The sequence below is a fragment of the Panthera pardus genome, unplaced genomic scaffold, assembly GCF_024362965.1.
Source record: "Panthera pardus isolate Hobbes unplaced genomic scaffold, ASM2436296v1 HiC_scaffold_11, whole genome shotgun sequence".
NCBI lineage: Eukaryota > Metazoa > Chordata > Mammalia > Carnivora > Felidae > Panthera > Panthera pardus.
In genome coordinates this window covers 75,685,014-75,708,512 of record NW_026526666.1, presented here as the reverse complement: position 1 = coordinate 75,708,512, position 23,499 = coordinate 75,685,014, and the positions used below count along the sequence as shown (strand labels likewise).

Below are 23,499 nucleotides of genomic sequence, written 5' to 3'. Positions count from 1 at the left end.
AAACATTTCCTGAAAAATATTTCGGGGCCTGTAATCCACCTGGGATTTATTTTTGGATATGGTTTAAAGTAGAAATCTAAATCTTTTTTCCTATTGAAAAAGTTGCCTCAGCCCCATTTCCTGTAGAGGTCATCCTTTCCCTACTGACTTGTAGTGCCCAATTCTTATAAACCACCTTCCCACGGACCTGGTCTTCATAACCTTTGCTTATTTTCTTTCCACCGGGGGATCTTTATTCTCTCTTCCTTCCGATCGCAGCTTAAGCGTCAGGCCGCTCCTATCTAGGTTATGTCTACATGTATGTCCGGCTCGGTGACCCCGTGACTCCAGAGAGTCTGGAAAGGCTGAGAGAAGTAGGTGTTTGGCCAGCTGCCGCCAGGCTGTTGCCAGGGCGGCTGTCGGTGAGGCCGCCGAGAGGAGGAGCACCCAGAAACCCGGTGACGGAATCCGGCCCGCGCCCGCGTCGCCAAGGAGTGCGTCACCACGTGTGGTCGAACGGGGGCGGGGCCAGGGCTGAATCACGTGGCTTGGTTGCCTACGCGCTGCTGGGCCGTGGGAAGATGGCGGACGGAAAGGGAGAAGCCGCCGCCGCCGCCGGGGCCGGGGCTGAGGCTCCGGCAGGAGCCGGAGCCGGGGACGGAACCGAGACTGAGTCCATGGCTCGGGGTCATCGCCCTGCATCTCCGGCTCTGGGAGCCCCGGGACTGCGACCGTGTCTGTGGCAGCTGGAGACAGAGCTGAGGGAGCAGGAGGTGTCGGAGGTCTCATCTTTGAACTACTGCCGGAGCTTCTGCCAGGTGAGGGGCTGACTGGCTGGCTGAAGGCGGCGGGGTGGGGAGGCCAGGGGAAGAGGCCTCGGATCGGTTGCCGCAGCCGGGGCTGGACTGAGAGGCGCCACCTCCGTGTCTCGCCGCGCCCCCAGGCCGGGAAGGCCCAGCTCGGGAAGCTCGACCGCTGGCCCCCCTTCACCACTGCCCGACTTTGGTCACCGCCAGGGCGGGTTGCGCTGGGCCAGACTGAGAGCCCGGAGGGCGCCGGCGGCTCCCTGGAAGGGCCGTGCCCTGTCGCCGTTGCCTGTCCCCCTGCCGGGTGGTTGGTTGGAGCGCCATTGCCTCCAGAGAGATTGATTGCTCGTTCCTGCTGGGAGATCCTTTTTTGAGTGCAGATCTCCAAACTGGAAAACCTGAGTTTTCCTGAATAATCCGGAGATATGTGTTGGGGCCAGAGACTTCTCTTTGGAGTCAACGTCATCTGGGCCCCTAAAAGGTCTGACAGTTGGCTTTGAAAGGCGTCTTGGGCTTTCTCATTAGTGATTGCGGAGCCCATTGGTTGGTTGTGTTTTTTTTTTTTTTTTTTTCTTATTTTATTTATTTATTTTTGAGAGGCGGGGTGGGGAGACTTTTAAGCTGTTCTTTCTCTTCTTCTGGATTCCTTTGAGGATTGTGCTATCAGCAGTGAGGCTAGTGAGCTAGTGGTGGCTATTTAGGGTCTTTGAGTGGAAGAGGATTGAGAAAGATGTGGAGTGTGGTGTCTTGGCAGTGGTATGACCATTTCTGTGCTATAGTGGGTCCTAACCTGTGGTTACGTACATATTTATTGGTATGTTTATAGTCTCCATGGTCACTTCCAGATTTTTGTCTATAAATTTAAAGATATGCCATTATTATTTCTACTTCTGCTATATTCTATCGGGTTTCAGGACCAACCCTCTGCTCCTCACCTGGTGTATCTGAGAGAAGGCAAAATAATGGTAGTATGTTGGTACTTGGACTCTTGATGAGTAGTTGATTGTGCCGAATACATTGCGCTGTTGCAAAGTTGTAATTGGGGGGAACAATTTGCTCTCTTAGTCCAGTGGAAAATAAAAAATTGGCTTGCTTTCTTGCTTTTCTCCTTCCTCTTTGCTGAGCAAGAGACACCTCATCTCTTTGAATGGAATTTTGTCCATGCTCATCTTTTCTATACATTGTATCATTAGCAGTTTTTATGTCTACAACCTGCAGCATTTGTCTGCACTAGGAAGTGTCCTGGTGTAATTCTTCTTTGCTTCTATGCTAGTAATGAGCATTGGTGCTTAATACATTTATTCTGCGAACTTTTACTGACTGCATTGGATGATGCCAGGCACTTCCTCGAGTGCTGAGGAAACGTAAGACAGCACTTACCCTTGATGAGCTTACAGTTGGAAGGAGGTGGTAGACGTAACAGTATTTCCAGAACAGTTTTGGTAATGATGGAAAAGGAGGTGTTGTAGAGACAGTGGTAAGGGGATAGCCATCATGGCACATCCTAATGGAATGGAATGACAATTAACTAGTAAAAACAAATTGAAAGTTTAACTGTGGACCGTACTGTGTACTTAGAAGTAACTGGGAGAGGCCTCTTTAGATAGGGTGGTCCAGGAAGGCCCTAAGGCTGAAAGGTAAAAAATGAGTCTTGGGACTGTTGGGGGAGGGGAAGGGAGCATTTGAATGCCAAAGGTAGAGATGAGAAGGAAAATTGAAGCTTTGGGAGAATGGGAAGCTGATTGGACAGGAGTAGTGGGGAGGACGACAGGAGAAGAAATCTGGGTTTGGGGAAGTCTTCTAAGCTTGTGGTATTGTCTTAGAAAGATAACAAGAATGGATGTAACTACTTAAGTTGAAGCTTGTCAGAGGATACCATGTATATATCTACATATCTATATATTTTGCTTTATGCCTAGTGCTTGCAGCCCTCATCTCATTTTAACTGAATGCTTTAATGTCTTGAGTCTTGGTGACACCTAGAAATGTAAGGGCACAGAGGAATTTAAAAAGCAAAGTACTTCTGTAATTTGTCTTTTCTGTGAAGATTTCCTTTGGCCTGAGGTTTTTCCCCAAACACTTTTTTGGACGAATAAATGTAATAAGATGTTCCTGTAATCATGATGTGTTATAATAGGAAGCACATTGGATTGGGAGCTAGTTGGGTCCCATTTGTGACTCTACCGCTTATTAGTTAATAACCTTGGACACACTGTGCCTATGGAATTTATTTTGTTTCCTGGCCTTTATCTCCTTATAATGCTTTGTACAAACAGTAGAAGAGAAAGTTTATATACAACTCTTCACGATATTTGTCAGAATATTTTGGTCACATTTTTTCCCAGTAGTCCAGATAAAATCAACTCATGGTGCCCTTGTTCACCAAATACAGAAAAAAAATTCAACATTTTATGATGAAGGAGGAACAATTTCACCATTCAGATTTGGTTGGATAGCTCTTGGTTTCACATTTGAAAGGCAGAATAAGATTTATTCATCCACTCTTTGTGGTGTGCCTGACATTGCACTAAGTGCTGGATATAGGAACATGCCCTCTAGGAGCACTTAATGTGTAAAGATAGGTAGTAGCATCATAAAGGCCTGATTTGTGCTCTCCGGGATACTTAACTGCCACAAAAGTATTTTCATCAGGTATTTAGTTTAGAAATCTAGAGATTTAGATGTACCAAGCACATCCCTCCTGCAACAGGCTGGGACCATATTCTCTCCAGCTCTTGCAGTACCTAAAAGAAATGGGTCTATCTTTGGAATTGCACCAAATCAAGAAATAAACCAACATATGAAAGGATAGAGTAGCTTGTCTCATTCTGGGCATGTTTTCAATTTTCAGAAGTTTGTGAAGATGATAAAAATGAAACTTGAAAAGTAATAGTTACTAAGAAAATGATACTTAGATCAACTTGTGTTCAGTGAGCATTTGTATTCAATGACAATGGGATGTGGCTTTTCCCTCTTTTCCCTCAATTTCTTTTCTGAAAACACTGTCTGCCAAACAGTGTGGATGAGATTAACTCCAGAAAATAGTCTTTCTTTGTTTTGTTGAAAAATTGATGGCTATCCTCTCAAGTTTTTGCTATATTTGGGGAATCAAGATTCCTAAAGTTTTACAACTGGTAGTTCTATTTGTAATACAAATTTTGAAAGCTTTTTAAGTAACATTAACAGACTTGAAATTATTGGGTGAATGATTATACTTTGAGAATACCAGGCAAAGTAGTTTTATGAATAAATCTTGTTGATATGAAACTTTTAGGTTCTAGACTAATAGTGACTTTATAGATTTTTAAGTGTTAAAGTAAGTAAGTACTGCATATATTTCAGTTTCTCCTGGATTTGTGATTGAATGCAAAGGGTCTGCTGGCTTCACCATTTAAACTAGCTATGTGACCTTGGGTACGTTATTTTCTTTAACCCTTAGTTTTCTCATTGGTAAATGGAACAATAATAGTACTTACTATTATCTATGTAAACAAATTGTTTATGGACTAAATAAGACAATCTAAAAAACAGTGTTCCCGGAATTGTCCTAGTTTTCCAGATTTCTTAGCCTTCGAATAGAAAGTCTTCACCCCCTTACCTCCAGTTTACTTTTCAGCTCTTACCTAGCCAATCCCATCACCATAATCCTACTCTTATTCAGAGGTATTTTACTTGGAGTCCTTGGACCAAAATTTCTCCAAGTGCATTATTTTGGGAAAGCTGACTTTAATTTTCATTTGATGCCTCAAGATCCAAGGTACATATTAGGCTTCGGTAAATATTTACCAATTGATTGATCTCCAAAAGGATACTTTAGCAAGATCTCAGGTCAGGTAGTCTGCCTTTGCCTTTCATTGTGCTGTTCTCTCCTTTTTTCTCTCATTTTCTTTATGGCGAATTTTCCTTGTTCAGGGCCCAGTGCAAACACCGTCTCCTCTGTGAAGCTTTCTCTAATTTCTCTAGACTTCCTCTTAGATGTTTGTCTTCTTTTGATGCTTTGTACATACTTTTAACTCTTGCTTTTCTTGCTGTCACTGGCTTAGTCCAGGTTTCATAAATAATGTCCTGTTGCAACAATCTCTTCACCAAGCTCCCTTGCTTTCTGACTGACTTTATCTACACTCCATTCTGGTATTCTTTCTAAATTGTAAATATAATCTCATTAGTCACTTTGTTCCCTGAAATTCTTCAATGGTTTCTTACCCCAAAGACAAGATAGAATTCAGACTTACCAGCCTCACCTGGCAGACAAAGCCTTTTAGAATTTGGACACTGCCCCCACTCCCCTTCCCCAGCTCCCACCTTTCCAACCTTTTTTCTTTTTTTTTTTAAATACCTTTACTACAGTATCCATCTCTAAGTCTGCCTGATTAACCTAGGGTCCTCCCTTCTCCATCTGCTTATTTATCCTTTAAGACCAGCTCAAACATTAAGTCTTTGAGAAGTGTTTTATGATTGCAGCAGACAGAATGAGGTGATTCTTCGTGTACTCCGGTAGCATCTTGTACATAATTGTGGTACCTGAATAGTTGTTTCCATGTTTGTCTCTTGTATTGGCTAGCAAACCAACAAGAGTAGAGGTCTTAGTCTTTTTTTGTATACTTGGCACCTAGCAGTTAATACAGTGCCTGGCACACAAAGCTAATTTGTTGAATGAGTTATATTGTAGAACTTCATGATGTACTGAAGAGGTTAGTACTTCAAAAGAAACACTTGATGTAAAATCTGATGTAAAAAGCAACTTTATCATAAGAAACAGGATAAAGGAACAGGATAGACACTCTTTGCTCATTTCTTGGAGGCGTACTTGTGAACTTAGCCTACATTCATACAATGTACACATTTACATGTGTGGAATGAGGAGTAGTGTTGTTGGAGGGAGAAAATTAGAGGCATTATAGCATTGAAGAAGAGTTAGCAGCCTAATAAGGCAACAGTTTGGAAATGTTGAGATGGGGAGGATCAGTTAATTCCTTGAGATTGGTGACCATGAAAACTCTTGAGATTTACTTCTTATTTTAAAGGATTTTTAATACATTACCTTTCTTTTTGTGCATTCTAAATAGAAACTAGATGACAGGTGGTTATAATGGCATAAACTAGCTTTGTACTGCATATGACCAAAACATAATTATAAATGTGACTATGAAGCAGTGGGAATTTTGGATGCTGTCATTTACTTGGTACCACCCAGTCTCTTTCATACTAGTGATTTTTGTGTCTACCTGTGCTTCATGCTCTTCTGAACAATTTTAATAAAAAATCTAAGTAGAAAGCACCACTTATTTCAAGTCTGCAAAGGCATTGGTCAACTAAAGTGTGCTTTGTTTTCACTTAGTTCTAGACACCTGTCACCTCTCCCAGAGGCCTTCCTTGACTGACTTGTCTAAAACAACACTTCCCCATCATCTTCAACTCCTGAACACTGCTTTATATTTCTCTAAATCACCGACTGCTATCTGATGTCTATGACAAATATGTCTATTTATCTGTCTCTGCACCTGGAATGTAAGCATCAAGAGGGTGTTGACTGTTTTGTTTACCCAGTGCCTAGAATTGTCCCTGGCGCTTAATGGGTACTCAGTCAATATTTGTTGATCTTTTATCTCCTTCCTTCCTTAAATCTCTGACTAGACTTCTTAAGAGTAACAAGTCTTACCTTTCTTTATTAAGAAATAGGGACATGTTTTGGTCAGCCAGTTTATGCTGCTTCCGAACAGGGATCAGGTCTTACTGTTCTTTGTATCCTAATTACTAAAGAGTAGAACTAACTTTTATTTATGGTTTCTTTTTTTTTTTTTTTAATGTTTATTTTTGAGAGGGGGAGGGGCAGAGAGAGAAGGAGACAGAGAATCTGAAACAGGCTCCAGGCTCTGAGCTGTCAGCACAGAGCCTGACATGGGGCACGAATTATGGACAGGACATTATGCCCTGAGCTGAAGTCGGAGCTTAACCGACTGAGCCACCCAGGTGCCCCTTATTTATGTTTTCTAAGAATTTCCCATGGTTGCTTGTATTCCACAAATATTTAAAGAGATTTTCAACAGGGTTTGCTTAGCCAGGTTGAAACATTTATTTTGGATATGGTTGATATCATACTGGGAAATTTGAACGTAGATAAGGGATTGAGCAAGATTGTATACAAAAAAATAGATTCCTAAAACTTTTGTTGATCCCTAAAGCCAACATATAAACCATTACATGAAAAATTAGAGGGGTTATTTATTTATCTGTCAATCTTTCTATCTATCTATCAACTAATCAATCATCTTTTATGTGCCAAGCACTCAGGTAGATGGTGTTGTTTTTTATTTTCATTTTACAGATAGAAAACTGAGGCTCAGGGAAATAAACTTTCCCGGGGTCACACAGCGAGTAAGCTGTGACAGAGTCTTCAGATTCCAAAGTCCATGCTCTTTTTCCTATATCAGCATTTCCTAAACTGTTTTGTTCCATGAGTTATATGTATTAGTAAGTACTTACTGAATTAAGGATTCTGTGTTCATGTAAGTTAGGATAATGTTGGGATAAATATTTTTTTATGTGTCATATATGTTAAGATGCATTGTGAACCTCCTAGAGAGACATTGTTATGCAGCATTTGCCAAACTTAGCAGGTCTGGGACATTTAATATTTTGCTGTGTTCTAAACCTGATATCATCCCCAAATTACATGTTTTTCTTTCATTATAGTAAAGCAAAACACTATGTGGAAGAGTGGATTGCTTTATGTTTCTATATACCACTGAATTTTGATTCCCTACTTTCAGCCTAAAACATGACTGTGAGCTTTTTATGAAAAAAATTTCCCTCCAAGTTTTTGCAGGTTTTGAATTATACTTATTGTCACATATGAAAAGTATTTCAATGTATTATAACTTTTGTAAATTGGAAATGAATACTATTTAGACATATCTTGAGGTCAAGGTTATTCATCTGGGTTTACCTTTATCTCTGCAGCATAGCTAGCTTGGGAACTAATGTATTTGTCTATTTCTTCTCGCTTTTGTGCTATGTCTGAATTTTTTAATTTTTTTTTTTTTAAATGCCTTTCTTGTCCTTTTTGGGAGGGATCTATTAGTTCAGCATGCTGACATTTGATTTCATAGTATTTTTACTCCGAAGGAAATAGTCGGAGTGTGTCACATTAGCCAGCACAATAATGCTTTATTAATATAGACACGTGTTAAGAATTATTACTGGGTATATTGGAATGAATGGCCTAGCTTGGGAATTGCATTTTTGTGATACATGGTTATATAAAATAGGTGTATTTTTATTCATAATTTCATTTACTTTAATTTGCTTTTTTAACATATATGCTTAGAATACATAAAGTATCTTAAAATAATAAAACTGAATATATATATGTATATATAGATAGATATATATTTAAAGTTTTGTGACTCCTGCCTAGTATGTGCTCATTCTAAAAGCTTAAGACAAGATGTCTAAGTGCAGAAAGTGAAACCGCCATGTAATCTCACTGTGAATAGCTTGATGTATTGTTCTGATTTTTGGGAAAATATGTATATAGTATACGTGTATATATAAGGATTAAACCTAAAAAAACTATTTGAGTATAGTTGACACACAGTGTTACATTAGTTTCAGATGTACAACATAGTAATTCAGCTTCTCTATATGTTATGCTATGCTTACTCCAAGTGTAGCTACCATCTGTCACCATACAATGCTATTATAGTGTCACTGAGTATATTCCCTTTACTGTGCCTTTTATTCTCATGACTTATTCATTCTATAACTGGAAGTCTGTATCTCCCATCCCCTCACCCTTTTTTTCCTTTGCCCTACCTCCCTTCCCCCTGGCAACCATCTATTTGTTCTTTGTATTTATAGGTCCAGTTCTGCTTTTTGTTTGTTCATTTGTTTTGTTTTTTAGAATCCACATATGAGTGAAATCATAAGTTAGTTTTCTTTCTCAATCTGCCCTATTTTAATTAACATAATACCCTCTAGGTCTGTCCATGTTGCACATAGCAAGGTCTTATCCTTTTTTATGGCTGTGTAGTATTCCATTGTGTGTATGTATATGCATTTGTCTGTTAATGGCCACTTAAGTTGCTTCTATATCTTTTTTTTTTAAATATTTATTTTTGAGAGAGAGACAGAGCATGAACAGGGGAGGGGCAGAGAGAGAGGGAGACACAAAATGTGAAGCAAGCTCTAGGCTCTGAGCTGTCAGCACAGGGCCTGATGTGGGGCTCAGACCCACGAACTGTGAGATCAAGACCTGAGCCCAAGTCGGTTGCTAAATCGACTGAGCTACCCAGGCATCCCTGTGTCTTGGTTATTGTAAATAATGCTGCAGTAAACTTAGGAGTGTCTATCTTTTTGAGTTAATGTTTTTTCCTTAGGTAAATACCCAGAAGTGGAATTATTGGATCAAATGGTATGTCATTTTTTTTAAGATTTTTTTTTTTTAAGTTTATTTATCTTTGCGGCGGGGGGGGGGGGGCGGGGGTTGAGGGAGAGAGAGGGAATTCCATGAGAGATCATGAGCTGAGCTGAAATCAAGAGTCAGATGCTTAACCAACTGAGCCACCCAGGTGCCCACTGCATCAAATGGTACTTCTAATTTTAGTTTTTGAGGAGCCTCCATACTGTTTTCCACAGCGGCTCTACCAATTTACATTCCCATGGTGTACAAGGGTTCCTTTTTCTCCAGCATTTATTATATCTTGTCTTTTTGGTTCTAGCCAATCTGACAGATGTAAGGTGATATCTCATTGTGGTTTTGATTAGCATTTCCCTGATGATTAGAGATGTTGAGCAATTTTTCATGTGTCTGTTGACCATCTGTAGATTTTCTTTGGAGAAATGTCTGTTCAGGTCCTCTACCCATTTTTTATTTGGATTTGTTTGTTTTTTGGTGTTGAATTGTATAAGTTGTTTATATATTTGAGATATTAACCCCTTATCAGATATGTCATTTGCAAATATCTTCTCCCATTCAGTAGGTTGCCTCTTTGTTTTGTTGACTTATTCCTTCGAAATGCAAAAGGATGTAGTCCCAGGAGTTTACTTTTGCTTTTGTTTCCCTTGCCTTAGGAGATATATCTAGAAAAATGTTGGTGGGGCTGACGTTAGAGAAATTAATGTCTGTATTCTTTTCTAGGATTCTAGGATATTTAGGTCCTTAATCCATTTTGAGTTTATTTTTGTGTATGTTAGAGAGTGGTCCAGTTTCATTCTTTTGCATGTAGTTGTCCAGTTTTCCCAGCACCATTTACTGAAGAGACTGTCTTTTCTCCGTTGCATATTCTTGCCTCCTTTGTTATAGATTAATTGACCATATAAGCGTGCATGTATTTCTGGACTCTTTATATTGTTCCGTTGATCTGTGTGTCTGTATTTATGCCAGTATCATACTGTTTTGATCACTTCAGCTTTGTAGTATATGTTGAAATCTGGAATTATGATACCTCCACCTTTTTCTTTCTCAAGATTGCTTAAATATTGGATTTTTTAATTGTCCAAGAAATGCATGTAAAAAAAATTAGAATAATGTAAAAGAAGAGAGTAAAGGATGAAAACTGTCACATACACCCTAATACTTCAGTACTACATTTTTCTAGGTTAATAGTTTTCTTAGGTTAACAGTTTGGGAATATATACTTAGAGAATTTTTCTATATATGTATATATTTTTAGAAAAATAATGTTGAGCTTATATATTGAAACTTAATATATTGATATTGTAGATAATCTGTCTTGTGGAATACACACGTTTGTTACTTTAAAAAATTGTATAATATTTTACTGTAAACTGCCTTGATTTTAAATATTTTTAAAAATGTTTTTCATGTTTATTTTTAAGAGAGAGAGACAGTGTGAGTAGGGAAGGGTCAGGGAGAGGGAGACACAGAATCTGAAGCAGGCTCCAGGCTCTGAGCCAACAGCACAGAGTCTGACGCGGGGTTCGAATTCTCGGACTGCGAGATCATGACCTGAGCCGAAGTTGGACGCTTAACTGACTGAGCCACTCAGGTGCCCCGAAAACTGCCTTGATTTTAAATTCTGCAGGTAGCAAAACCTTCAACACTCTTAATTGAAAAAATTTTTTTTTTACCTAGAAAAATACATATTGCTACAGAAAGGAAAAAATAAAAGCCCTTTTCTGCCTTCAGTCCCTCCAGTCACTCCCCAAAAGAGTTAAGTCTCTTGTGTATTCTTAAAATCTCAAATACTCTTCTGTGATTTATATTTTAATTTAATGAGAACAATTTTCTATATTGACACACATTGAGCATGTACCATAATTAAACCATTGTGTTCTTTTTTATTGTTATCATAAGTAAGGTTGCAGTGAATATCCTTAAACATCAAACACTAGTTATTTATACCTATAGCATAAATTCTTGGAATTGAAATTACTGTATTAAAGAGAATGTTTATTTTAAATTTTGGTGGATACTAGCCTACAAAAAGTTGAGTAGCATTTGTATGTTTTTCATGTGTATTAGATATTTGAATTTTTTTTTCTGTGAGGTTTGTCTTTACTATTTTTTACATAACTGTATTTTAAAGTATTCCCAGCTAAAAGTCATTAAAATTTGATTGTGTTTAATCATTGAGTATGATCCTGTAATCTTAAGATCCCATGCTGCTTTGAGGTTCTCAAGAATCTGAAGCCATTGGAATGTATGATACAAATTAGTGATTGTTGCTGTGAGAAATTTGTCGGTCTACTCATTTCCAACAGACATTTATTGATGTTTATATATCAATGCTGTTAAACTCTAGGAAGACTTAAGTCATAGCTGAATAACTGGAAAGGCCCTAGTGCTTTCCATTAGCTAAATTTTTCTTATATTGTTATTTTTATGTTACCAAACAAGGTGTCACTGAATGTATGTATGACCTTGGGCCAAATCAGTTTGTTTTGGGGACTTCAGATTGCTGCTCAAATCAGATGATCTTTAAGGTTTGATTCTCCTTAGAAATTATATAATTCGTTTGAAAAATGTTTGCTAAGGATTATTTTCTAAGTCATCTCCGACTTTGGTCTTATGTATCCTTATTGAAATAAATGAATAATGTTTTATTTATGCAGTACCTATATGTTATAAGCAACCACAGAAAAACATAAAAGTGGTAAGATTTTTGAAAGTCATTTAAATAAGTGTTAGTATTATGTTTCTGCCCCCAATGGGTTATTACTTCTCTCTGTAGGGTAAATACCTATCCCAGTGGAAACCACTCTACTGATTTGAACTGAAGTTATTTGTTTACATTAGTTATGTTTACTATCCTTATTTGGCTTCTTTCTTCAAAGTGAAATTTTGATTATAGTCTTTAAGGGTCTTGGAAAATGAAAATGTTAAATCTAGAACAAATGATCCCATAAAGTTCTAACAGTAAGTGTGGATACGACATCAAATTTGGGCAGTCTTAATGTTTTACTATCTTATGACATGAAGAACATATCTAATAGAAAGTAGATTTGAAGTTAGGAGATTTCATTCTAACAATCTTGTGACTTTAAACTTTGCCTTGGAGCTCTATTCTTGTCTCTAAAATTGGGGGTAATAGAAAGCTCCCTGATAGGTGGTTGTGAATATCAGGTGGGACAGTATAACACTGCTCTTAGCATAACTTTTGGTAGCAGATAGGTACCTAGTGTATCAATTTCTTTATATCCATTTCATCACGAATAATGTTTTAAAGAAATATTTCATGTAGAGCAGCTTTCCACCATTTTCCTGTCAATGTACAGCCCATTGGGGAAAAAAAAAAGGTTTCCTAGATGTTTATAGAGCATTTGCTAATATAGTTTTAGAGAGCCTATGATGAGCTTTGTAGATTGGAAGTGTAATTTACAGTAAATTTCTTTTATGTTGAAACAATATGGATGTCCTTTGGGATCCACATATAGTGGATATAATGGATTTGACCTGTTGTAACTAACAAATCATTCTATATAAAAATTTCTTTGATTCATTTGACTACTGGTTTTAACTTGGCTTATTATTTGCCATTTAAATTATGTATTTCATTTTATTGAAATCTGTGCATATCAAAAGTGATTTGAGGGGTGCCTGGGTAGCTCCTCAGTTGGTTAAGCATCCAGCTCTTGATTTGGGCTCAGGTTGTGATCTCATGATTCTTGAGATAGAGCCCCAGGTCAGGCTCTGCACTGGCAGCACGGAACGTGCTTGGAATTCTCTCTCTCCCTCTGCCCCCTGCCCCCACTCGCAATCCCTCTGTGTCTGTCTGTCTGTTTCTCTCTTTCAAAATAAATAATTAAACTTTTTTAAAAAGTGATTTGAATTTATAACACGTTGGATTTGAGTCCCTGAAAAAAGGTGGCCATGTTTTTATAAACATGTTTGAGGGAAGAATAGAAGTTATTTAGTTCAGTCCCCTTTCAGCTTAAAACTTTTAAGGGGGAAACTCCCTCTCAGTGTAGGATGTTAGCTGAGGATAAGAATAGTGATAATATCAATAAAATTCTGAATGTTGACATATCTATTTACCACCAAACAAAATTCATGACTAGTGTGTCATTAATCTGATGTGAACACCCTTGTAAAAAATAAGGTTTAAGCATTTTCTTTTATTTATTTATTTATTTATTTATTTATTTATTTATTTATTTATAAGCATTTTCTTTTAAAAACTCCCAGAAGTGCAGTTTGGTCAACATTATGCTGCTCTCCTCCTTTACAAGGATTTGAATGAAGCAGTAAGAATTTGGAACCAAATCTACTTAGTTGAATCTGTTTTGTTTTGTTTTGTTTTTTTAATTTTTTTTTAATGTTTATTTTTGAGAGAGAGAGAGAGACAGAGCATGAGCAGGAGAGGGAAAGAGAAAGAGGGAGACACAGAATCCGAAGCAGGCTCCAGGCTCTGAGCTGTCAGCACAGAGCCAGACGCAGGGCTTGAACTCATGAACTATGAGATCATAACCTGAGCAGAAGTTGGACACTCAACCAACTGAGCCACCCAGGTACCCCAAATCTGTTTTAATGTACAATTGTTTCACTCTCTTCAAAGATATGTATCTGAGAAACTATCTTAATCAAACTTCAAAAATAATTTAGCATATCCTTTAATAATAGTGCGAAGCCTCAAAAGCAAGTAATTATAAGAATACTTGCTATATACTACTCAGTATGCTGGATTCTGATCTGCACTGATGACAAAACAGATGTGGTTCTTGCCCTCTGGGTTTATTATCTAGTGGAGAAGATAAACGTTAAACAATTTTTGTATTATGTTTGCTTATTGATACAGTAGAGCAGTAGTCAGTGTTTGATCATATATATTTATCCACCTTCCAATTAGTTTGTCCTTAGGTAAGAGGAACATAAGTGAAACAGGAACTGTTATTATTGCATAATAATTTTGAGGTCTAATATAAGTGGTTTTAAATATTTGAACATTGAATATTTGAATATTGAACATGATTTCTCTTTTCCAATTAGTATAGATTATAAAGAAACAATTTTTCATGCCACTTTTCTATAATCAGTTTCATTGATCTTGGTTGCCAAATTGAAAATTTGAAGCAAGTATATTTTTAAGAAGGGAAGACCTGGGGCGCCTGGGTGGCTCAGTCGGTTGAGCGTCTGACTTCGGCTCAGGTCATGATCTCACAGTTCGTGGGTTCGAGCCCCGCATCAGGCTCTGTGCTGACCGCTTGCTCAGAGCCTGAAGCTTGCTTCAGATTCTGTGTCTCCTACTCTCCCTGCCCCTCCCCCGTTCACGCTTTGTCTCACTCTGTTTCTCAAAAATAAATGTAAAAAAAAAAAATTAAAAAAAGAAAGGAAGACCTTACTAATTTAAGGGGGAATAGAATGCCAGAAATCTTTTTTATTTTAGGTTTGGAAATGCCAAAAAATAAATACCCTTTGAACGTCCCAAAACCATAAGACATCTGAGCCCAGGAGATTATTATAAAGAATTAGAAAGCTTTTGTTTATGTTTATAAAGCATTTGTACCAAATAATTTATAGGGGTTATTTGGATGTGGGGAATGGGAGTAAAATTAGATGGAATACAGTTGTGATTTTTCACTTCTTTATTGCGTACAAAATTTTAATGTGGTGGGATTGTAGGTGAATTCTACCTTTTTGCTGTATTTCAGTATTTTTTCAAATAAAATTTAAACAGATGATAAGGTAGTGCTATATGTATTGATAGGAAAGGATACCCAAGATGTTCTTTTTTTAAAGAAAAGAAAATTATCTCATTATATAAAGCAGTGGTATATAGAAAAAGTTTTGAATTACTAAAATGTTATGTGTTGCATTTCAGTCAAGATTTAGTGGAACATCCATTTTTCTTGTGTTTTTATACAGTTTTTACTTAACCTGTTACCCTTTTATATCATTTTTCAAAATATTTTTTAAATGTGTATTTATTCTGAGAGAGAGAGAGCACGAGCACATGAGCAGGGTAGGGACCGAGAGAGAGGGAGAGAGAATTCCAAGCCACTTCCATGCTGTCAGCATAGACCCCAGTGCGGGGCGCAATCCCACAATCCTGGGATCATGGACTGAGCTGAAACCAAGAGTTGGGTGCTTAACCAACTGAGCTGCCCAGGTGCCCCTCTAAAATATTTTAATTTTAAGCAATTTTTACATCCAACTTGGGACCCAAACTTAACCTGGAGATCAGCTCACCAACTGAGCCAGCCAGGTGCCCCTATCTGTTACCCTTTCAAATTAATTTTCATTTTATCCTCTGTTGTTGTTGTTGTTTGTTGTTGTTTTTGTTTTGTGTGTGTGTGTGTGTGTGTGTGTGTGTGTGTGTGTGTGTGTTTTAAGTATTTGTCTTTGTTTCTCTCCCTTCTGTTTCCTAGCCCTTGTGTCTTTTTCTTGTTTTACTCGCTTGCTTTGGATCTGAAGGAATACCACCCTCTGGTAGCTTTCTGAGATCTCTCCTATCTCTTGTTTGTGTTAGACTGGGTGTAGGAATCTAGGTTGAAAATCAGTTTTGCTCAGAATTTTGCAGCATATGTTAAAAACAAAATATCTCCAACATACAAAGTAGTAAAGAGTATATTAAAATGAACATGACCTAAGAAATAAAATGATAGAGACTACCTATGTACCCTTTCATAGATTCATTTGCCTCCTACCACCATCCTGATTTTGGTATTTAATCATTGTCCTGAATCTCTTTACTTAGTATTTGTGCATCTTAACACATTTATGTGTTTTCTGCTTTACTTAAATGGTGTACTATATTCTGAAGCTTTTCTTTCTTTCTTTTTTTCTTTCTTTCTTTCTTTCTTTCTTTCTTTCTTTCTTTCCTTCTTTCTTTCTTTCTTTCCTTCTTTCCTTCTTTCGAGAGAGAAAGAAAAAGAGAGAGGGCACAAGTGAGTGAGGGCAGAAAGAGAGAAGTGGGGCTCACCCAAAGTGGGGCTCTAGTTCACCTGAAGCAGGACTCAAACTCATGAACCGTGAGACCCAGGCCGAAGTCAGGTGCTTAACCAACTAAGCCACCCAAGTACCCTCTTCTGAAGCTTTTTAAATTCAACATAATGGAAAAATAAAATACATGTAAGAGAATGTTTCTAAGATATATCTGTATTGGCATGGATAGCTTTGGTACCTTCATTTTTCAGTGATGTATAGTATTTTATTATATAAATATAACTCATTTGTCCATTCTTTTATTAATGGACTTAGAGGCATTTGTTTTTATTTATTTATTTTTATTTTTTAATGCCTTTTTTTTTTGAGAGAGAGAGAGAGCGAGCGAGCAAGCATGATTGGGGGAGGGGCAGAGAGAGAGGGAGACACAGAATCCAAGGCAGGCTCCAGGCTCTGAGCTGTCAGCACAGAGCTCAGCATAGTGCTGGAACTCAACAAACTGTGAGATCATGACCTGAGCCAAAGTTGGACACTTAACCAACTGAGCCACCCAGGCACCCTGAGGCATTTGTTTACATTGACTGTTGGGGTTGACATTTTCCCAATGTATCTTGATACATTGGTACAAGAATTTCTTTAGGGTATATGCTTAAAGTAGAGTTGCTGAGTTCATATATAGACCTGCCTTCAACTATAATACTGCCAAGTTATTCTCTAAAGTATTTGTAGCAATTTATGCCAGTTATTCATGTATGAAAGTTAACATTGCCCCACATTCTTGCCAGTAATTGGTGTAGTTCGTTTAATTTTAGCCATTCTGGTGGGTGGACTGTGGTATCTCATTGTGGTTTTAATTTGTTTCTTTTTTCTGTTTACTTGTAAGGAGTTACCTGTTTAGTTATATTTATTGCTATTCATATTTCCTCTTCTGTGAATTGCCTTTTCTTGTTTTTTGCTCATTTTTTAGTTGCGTTATTTGCCTTAAAATTTTTTTTTTAATGTTTATTTTTGACAGAGACAGAGACAGAGACAGAGCCTGAGTAGGGGAGGGGCAGAGAGTGAGGGAGACACAGAATCTGAAGCATGCTCCAGGCTCCAAGCTGACAGCACATAGCCGGAGGCGGGGCTCAAACCCACGAACAAGGGAGACCACGACCTGAGCCAAAAAAAATTTTTTAAGATTTTATATTTAAGTAATCTCCACACCCAATATGGGGCTCAAACTCACAACCCCAAGATCAAGAGTCACATGCTCTACCGACTGAGCTGACTGTCTTTTACTTTATAGTTTTTATGAAATTTTGTATTATGAAATATGAATCTTTTGCTGGCCATATACCTTGGAATTATCTTCTCTCCAATTTATCTTTTCATTTTTTTTTTATATTTATGCACAGAGGTTTTACATTTTTTACAGTAAAAATTATAAATCTGACAACTGAAACGTAAAATTTATTTAAATTATTTTTATGATTTTGTGTACTTCTTGGCCCATGTCTTTTTTTTTAATTTATTTTATTTTTGGGGTGCCTAGGTGGCTCAGTTGGTTAAGCATCCAGCTCTTTTTTTTAATGTTTAGTGCGCATGCTAAACACACACACACACACACACACACACACACACACACACACACAGTGGGAGAGGGGCAGAGAGAGAGGGAGACACAGAATCTGAAGCAGGCTCCAGGCTCTAGGCTCCAAGCTCCTGAGTTGTCAGCACAGAGCCTGATGTTGGGCTTGAACCCACAAACTGTGAGATCATGATCTAAGCTGAAGTCTTGATGCTTAACTGACAGAGCCGCCCAGGTGCCCTAGCATCCAGCTCTTGAGTTTGGCTCAGGTTATGAGCTCACAGTTGTGAGATCAAGCCCCATGTTGGGCTCTGCACTGAGTGTGGAGCCTGCTTAAGATTCTCTCTCTCCCTCTGCCCTTCTCCCCTGCTTGCACTGTCTCTCTCAAAGAAATAAAAATAAGTTTTAAAAAAGATTTTTAAGTACTCTCTACACCCAACATGGGACTTGAACTCACAAACCTGAGATCAAGAGTTACATGCTCCACCGATTGAGCCAGCCAGATGCCTCCTGGGCCATATGTCTTTTTAAAAACAACTTTATTGAGGGGCACCTGGATGGCTCAGTTGGGTAAGCATCTGACTTTTTTTTTTTTTAATGTTTTTATTTATTTTTGAGACAGAGAGAGACAGAGCATGAGCAGGAGAGGGGCAGAGAAAGAGGGAGACACAGAATCTGAAGCAGGCTCCAGGCTCTGTGCTGTCAGCACAGAGCCCGATGTGGGGCTTGAACTCACGGACCATGAGATCATGACCTGAGCTGAAGTTGGACGCCCAGCCAACTGAGCCACCCAGGCGCCCGCATCTGACTCTTAATTTGGGGTCAGGTCATGATCTCATAGTTTGTGGGTTCGAGCCTCATGTTGGTCTCCATGCTATTAACGCAGAGCACACTTGGGATTCTTTTCTCCCTGTCTCTCTGCCCATTCCCTACTCACGCTCTTTCTCTCCCTCTCAAAAATAAATAAACTTAAGAAAAACTACAATCTTTATTGAGATATAATTGATATACAGTAAATTGCTTGTTTTTAAAATGTGCAGTTTTATAAGCTTTTCCATATCTAATGACAAAACACTGGTGAAACCATTACTGTAATCAAGATAATATATCCATCACCCCTAGAAGTTCCTTCCCACCCCGTTGCATTTGTCTGTCTTTTCCTACTATCTTTCATCTTCACCCAACGATTGATCTGCCTTCTCTAGAGATTAGATTCCATTTTTAAGAATTTTATATCATTATTTTATAAACTATGCTGTGCCTTTGGCTTCTTTTACACAATAATTATTTTGAAATTCATGTTGTATGGAATTAATATATTGTATTGCTGGGTATTCATTGTATGGTTCTATTATGCTTTGCTCATTCACCTGTTGATAGACATTTAGCATGTTTCTACTTTTTGGCTGTTACAAATAAAGTTGCTGTGAACATTTGTATTTATAAGTCTTTGTGTGGACAAATGCTTTCTCTTTCGACTCTTAAAAAATGAGAACAAACTGAGGGCTGATGGGGGATGGGAGGGAGGGGAGGGTGGGCGATGGGTATTGAAGAGGGCATCTTTTGGGATGAGCACTGGGTGTTGTATGGAAACCAATTTGACAATAAATTTCATATATTTAAAAAAAACAAACGCTTTCTCTTTTCTCTTAGGTAAATATGTAGGTGGAATGGTTGTATCACATGACAAGTTTTTCAGAGTAGTTGTATCATTTTACATTCCCACCAACAATGTATGAGAGTTCTAGCTTTCTATCTCCTGATCAACATTTGGTGTGATCAGTCTTTTTAATTTTAGCCATTCTAAAATTAGTGGTGCTCTCTGTGGTTCTAATTTACATTTCCCTAATGACTTATTATGTTGAGTATCTTTTCATGTGCTTATTTGCCATTCTTATATCTTTCTTGGTGAAATCGTTTTTCAGATCTTTTGCCCATTAATAAAAGTGGATTGTTTTTTATTGTTGAGTTTTGAGAAGGGTGTGTGTGTGTGTGTGTGTGTGTGTGTGTGTGTGTGTCTGTCTGTCTGTCTTTTTTCTGGACATAAACCCTTCATGAAATTATTTTTCTTCTTTTTTTAAATGTTTATTTTTGAGAGAGAGAGTGGGGAGGGGCATAGAGGGGGGACAGAGGATCCAAAGTGTAGACTGTGCTGAGAGCAGAGAGCCCAATGTGGGGCTCGAACTTAACAACTGCGAGATCATGACCTGTACTGAAGTCAGACACTTAACCGACCGAGCCCCTCAGGCACCCCTATTCTTTATTTTAATGTTGAAGCTTAGATGGCAGAGAGTGGGCAGAATGGGAGTGGTGATTTTCACTTCCAAGGTATACACATTCAGACCCTGGATCACTTGGGACTCTCTGGAGGGAACATCCTTGGCCATGACACAGATTCCATTGTGGTAATGTGGCCATGGGGAAAGCCTAAGGTACTGTCTACCTGCTTATAGGGAGCAAATCACAAGGATGAACTAAGGCAGAACAGCATCGTGGATGTCACACATTCTGGAATAACTGTTGAACTCATGTGAGATACCATCAAGAATTACTAGGATACTGGGTAAGACAGGAATGAGAAGTCCTACATAACTAATGGTGGGCACACAAGCCAGCCAAGCCATGGTTAATTTCTATTAAGTTGAACCCTTCTATAAACACACAGGCTTTTTTTCTTAGGCTTTTCCTTTTATTCTCTTACCAATATCTCTTGAAGAACACACATTCTTAATTTTGATAAAGTTCAGTTTGTCAACTTTCTCTTTTATCTTTTAACATGCTTTTCATGTTACATACAAAGATTTTCCCTATGTTGTCTTCTGTAAGTTTATTTTAGGTTTTACATTTAGATCTATGATCCATTTGTAGCTTATTTTTATATATCCTATGATGGGTGGATGGAAGTTTTTTGTGTTTTTAAATGAATATCTGAATGTTCCGTATTGTTAGTTGAAAAGACTGCTTTCTCTGGGGTGCCTGGGTGGCTCACTTGGTTAAGTGTCTAACTTTGGCTTAGGTTATGATCTCATGTTTTATGAGTTCAAGCCCCATATCAGCCTCTGCACTCACAGCATGGAACCTGCTTGGGATTCTCTGTCTCCTCTCTCTGCCCCTCCCCTGCTTGCAAGCGTGCATACATGCTCTCCTTCTCTCTGAAAATTTAATATATAAACTTCAGAAAAAGAAAAGACTCCTTTCTCATTGAATTAAAAAATTGCCTTTGCACCTTGTTGAAAATCATTTAGCCATATGTATATAGGTGTATTTCTGGACTGTGTTCTGTTCATTGATCTATTTGTCTACCCTAATGCCATTATTATTATTATCTTGTGTTGCTTTTTCAAACAGAAAATAGAATATGAAAGCAATATTGCACATAGAGACAGGAAGTAGGTGGTTGTCAGGGGGCTGAAGGGAGGTAGTAATAATGGGGAGTTATTTAATGGGTTCAGTTTCAGTTTTGCAATGTGAAAAGTGTTCGATGCATGGATGTTGGTGATGGTTGCACAATACCATAAATATACTTAATGCCACAGAACTGTATTTTTTTAAATGGCTGAGATGATAAATTTTTTTTATCATCTAATGGCTAAGATTTTTTTTTTTTTTTTGGCCATGATTTATTACAAGCTATATTGCACAGTGTCTGGGGCAGAATGAATACTCAGTTTCAGTTGACTGATTTAAAAAAAAAAAAAAAAAAGACCCAAAGAGGTTAGCTAGCAAATGTTGAGGGTAAGAAGTTTGAATCCACAGCCAAAAGACATATTATTTCATTCTATTACATAGCTACATCTGAATTGTAATACTTTTCCCCAACATGATAAAGCTTGGATTTTAAAATCTCCAGACTTAACTAGGTATTCTAGGTCAATGCTTGTATCAGTAATGACTCACTAAAGTAGAAATGGAGGATATGTGAGTTTATCCTCTTCTTTCTCCCTGTCTTCCTGTTGCATTTATGTTTCTTGAAAGTTGCTAATCTAAAATCTCAAGACATAAAGTTGGCTCTCTTTTTTGGTATTTTTTAAATTGTAGTGAAGTATGCATCATGTAAAATTTACCATTTTAACCATTTTTAAGTATGCATTCAGTGGCATTAAGTATATTCCATTGATCTGAAACCATCACCATGATTTGTCTTCAGAATATTTTCATCTTCCCAAACCAAAACTCTGAACCCTTGAGACACTAACTCCCCATTTCTCCCTCTCCCTAGCCTCTAACCACCACCCTTCTATTTTCTGTCTCTAAGAATTTGACTATGGTACCATGTATGAGTGGAAACATACATTATTTTCTCTTTGTGATTTGCTTATTTCACTTAGCATAATGGCTTCAAAATTTATCCATGTTGTGGCATGTGTCAAATTCCCTTACTTTTTAAGGCTGAATAATCTTCCACTATGTGTTCATACTACAATTTGTTTATTCATTCATCACTTGATGGGTTTGGCTTTTATAAATATGCTGTTATGAACATGGGCACAAATACCTTGTCAAGTCCTTGCTTTTGACTCCTTTGGGTATATATCTAGAAGTGGAACACTGGGTCATATGATAGTTGTTTATTTTTAAAATAATTATTTATTTTGGGGAGCCTGGGTGGCTTACTTGGTTAAGTGTCCGACTTTGGCTCATGTCATGATCTCATGGTTCGTAAGTTCAAGCCCTGCGTCGAGCTCTGTGCTGACAGCTCAGAGCCTGGAGCCTGCTTCAGATTCTATGTCTCCTGCTCTCTGTGCCCTTCTCCAACTCACACTCTCTCTCTCTCTTGAAAATAAACAGACATTTTAAAAAGTTAAAAATAAAATAATTATTTTGAGAGAAAGAAAGAGTGAGAGTGAGAGCCTGCATGTGGGTGCAGTAGGGAGGAGGGGCACAGAGAGAAAGGAGAGAGAATTCCAAGTAGGCTCTGCACTGTCAGCACAGAGCCTGATGTCAGGGACTTGATCCCACAAATCATGAGATCATGATCTGAGCCGAAATCAGGAGTCACATGCTTAACCGCCTGAACCACTCAAGTGCCCCAGGTAGCTGTTTAATTTTTGAGGGACCACCATGCCATTTTCCACAGTGGCTGCACCATTTACATTCCCAGCAGCAACGCACAGGGGGTCCAAATTCTCCATATCCTTGTCAACACTTGGTATTTTCTGGTTTGGTTTGGTTTGGTAATAGCCATCCTAATGGGAATGAAGTGGTTATGTCATTGTGATTTTGATTTACATTTCTTAATTAGTGATGTTAAGCATCTTTTAATGTGCTTTTTGGCCATCTGTGTATCTTTGGAGAAATGCCTGTTCAAGTCCTTTGCCCATTTTTAATTAGGTTGTTTGGGTTTCGTTGTTGAATTAAAAAAAAATTTTTTTTACTGTTTATTCATTTTTGAGAGAGACAAAGTGTGAGTGGGGGAGGGGCAGAGAGAGAGGGAGACACAGGATCTAAAGCAGGCTTCAGGCTCTGAGCTGTCAGCACAGAGCCCAGTGTGGGGCTTGAACCCACCAACTGTGAGATCATGACCTGAGCCAAAGTTGGACACTTAACCTACTGAGCCACCTAGGTGCCCTTTGTTGTTGAATTTTAAGGCTTCTTTATATATTCTGTATATCAGTCTTAACAGATATATGATGTGCAAATATTTTCTCCTGTTCTGTGAGTTGCCTTTTTACCATACTGGTAGTGTCTTTTGGTGTACAAAAGTTTTAAATTTTGATATACTCCAATTTGTCTGTTTTTACTTTTGTTACCTGTGCTTTTGGTATCATATTCAAGAAATCATCTTAGATCTGCATTGA

General features: G+C 38.1%; 1 protein-coding gene across 1 annotated transcript in view; it reads left to right on the top strand.

Annotated features, from left to right (window-relative positions):
* Window positions 1–525: 525 nt before the first annotated feature.
* The window catches only part of RLF (RLF zinc finger), an 84,929-nt gene continuing 61,955 nt past the window's right edge, over window positions 526–23,499 (top strand). The window contains exon 1 of the mRNA XM_019429103.2: window positions 526–797. Within this exon, the coding sequence (XP_019284648.2) occupies window positions 561–797 (237 nt within the window). The 5' untranslated portion in view covers window positions 526–560. The remainder of the gene's footprint in view (window positions 798–23,499) is intronic.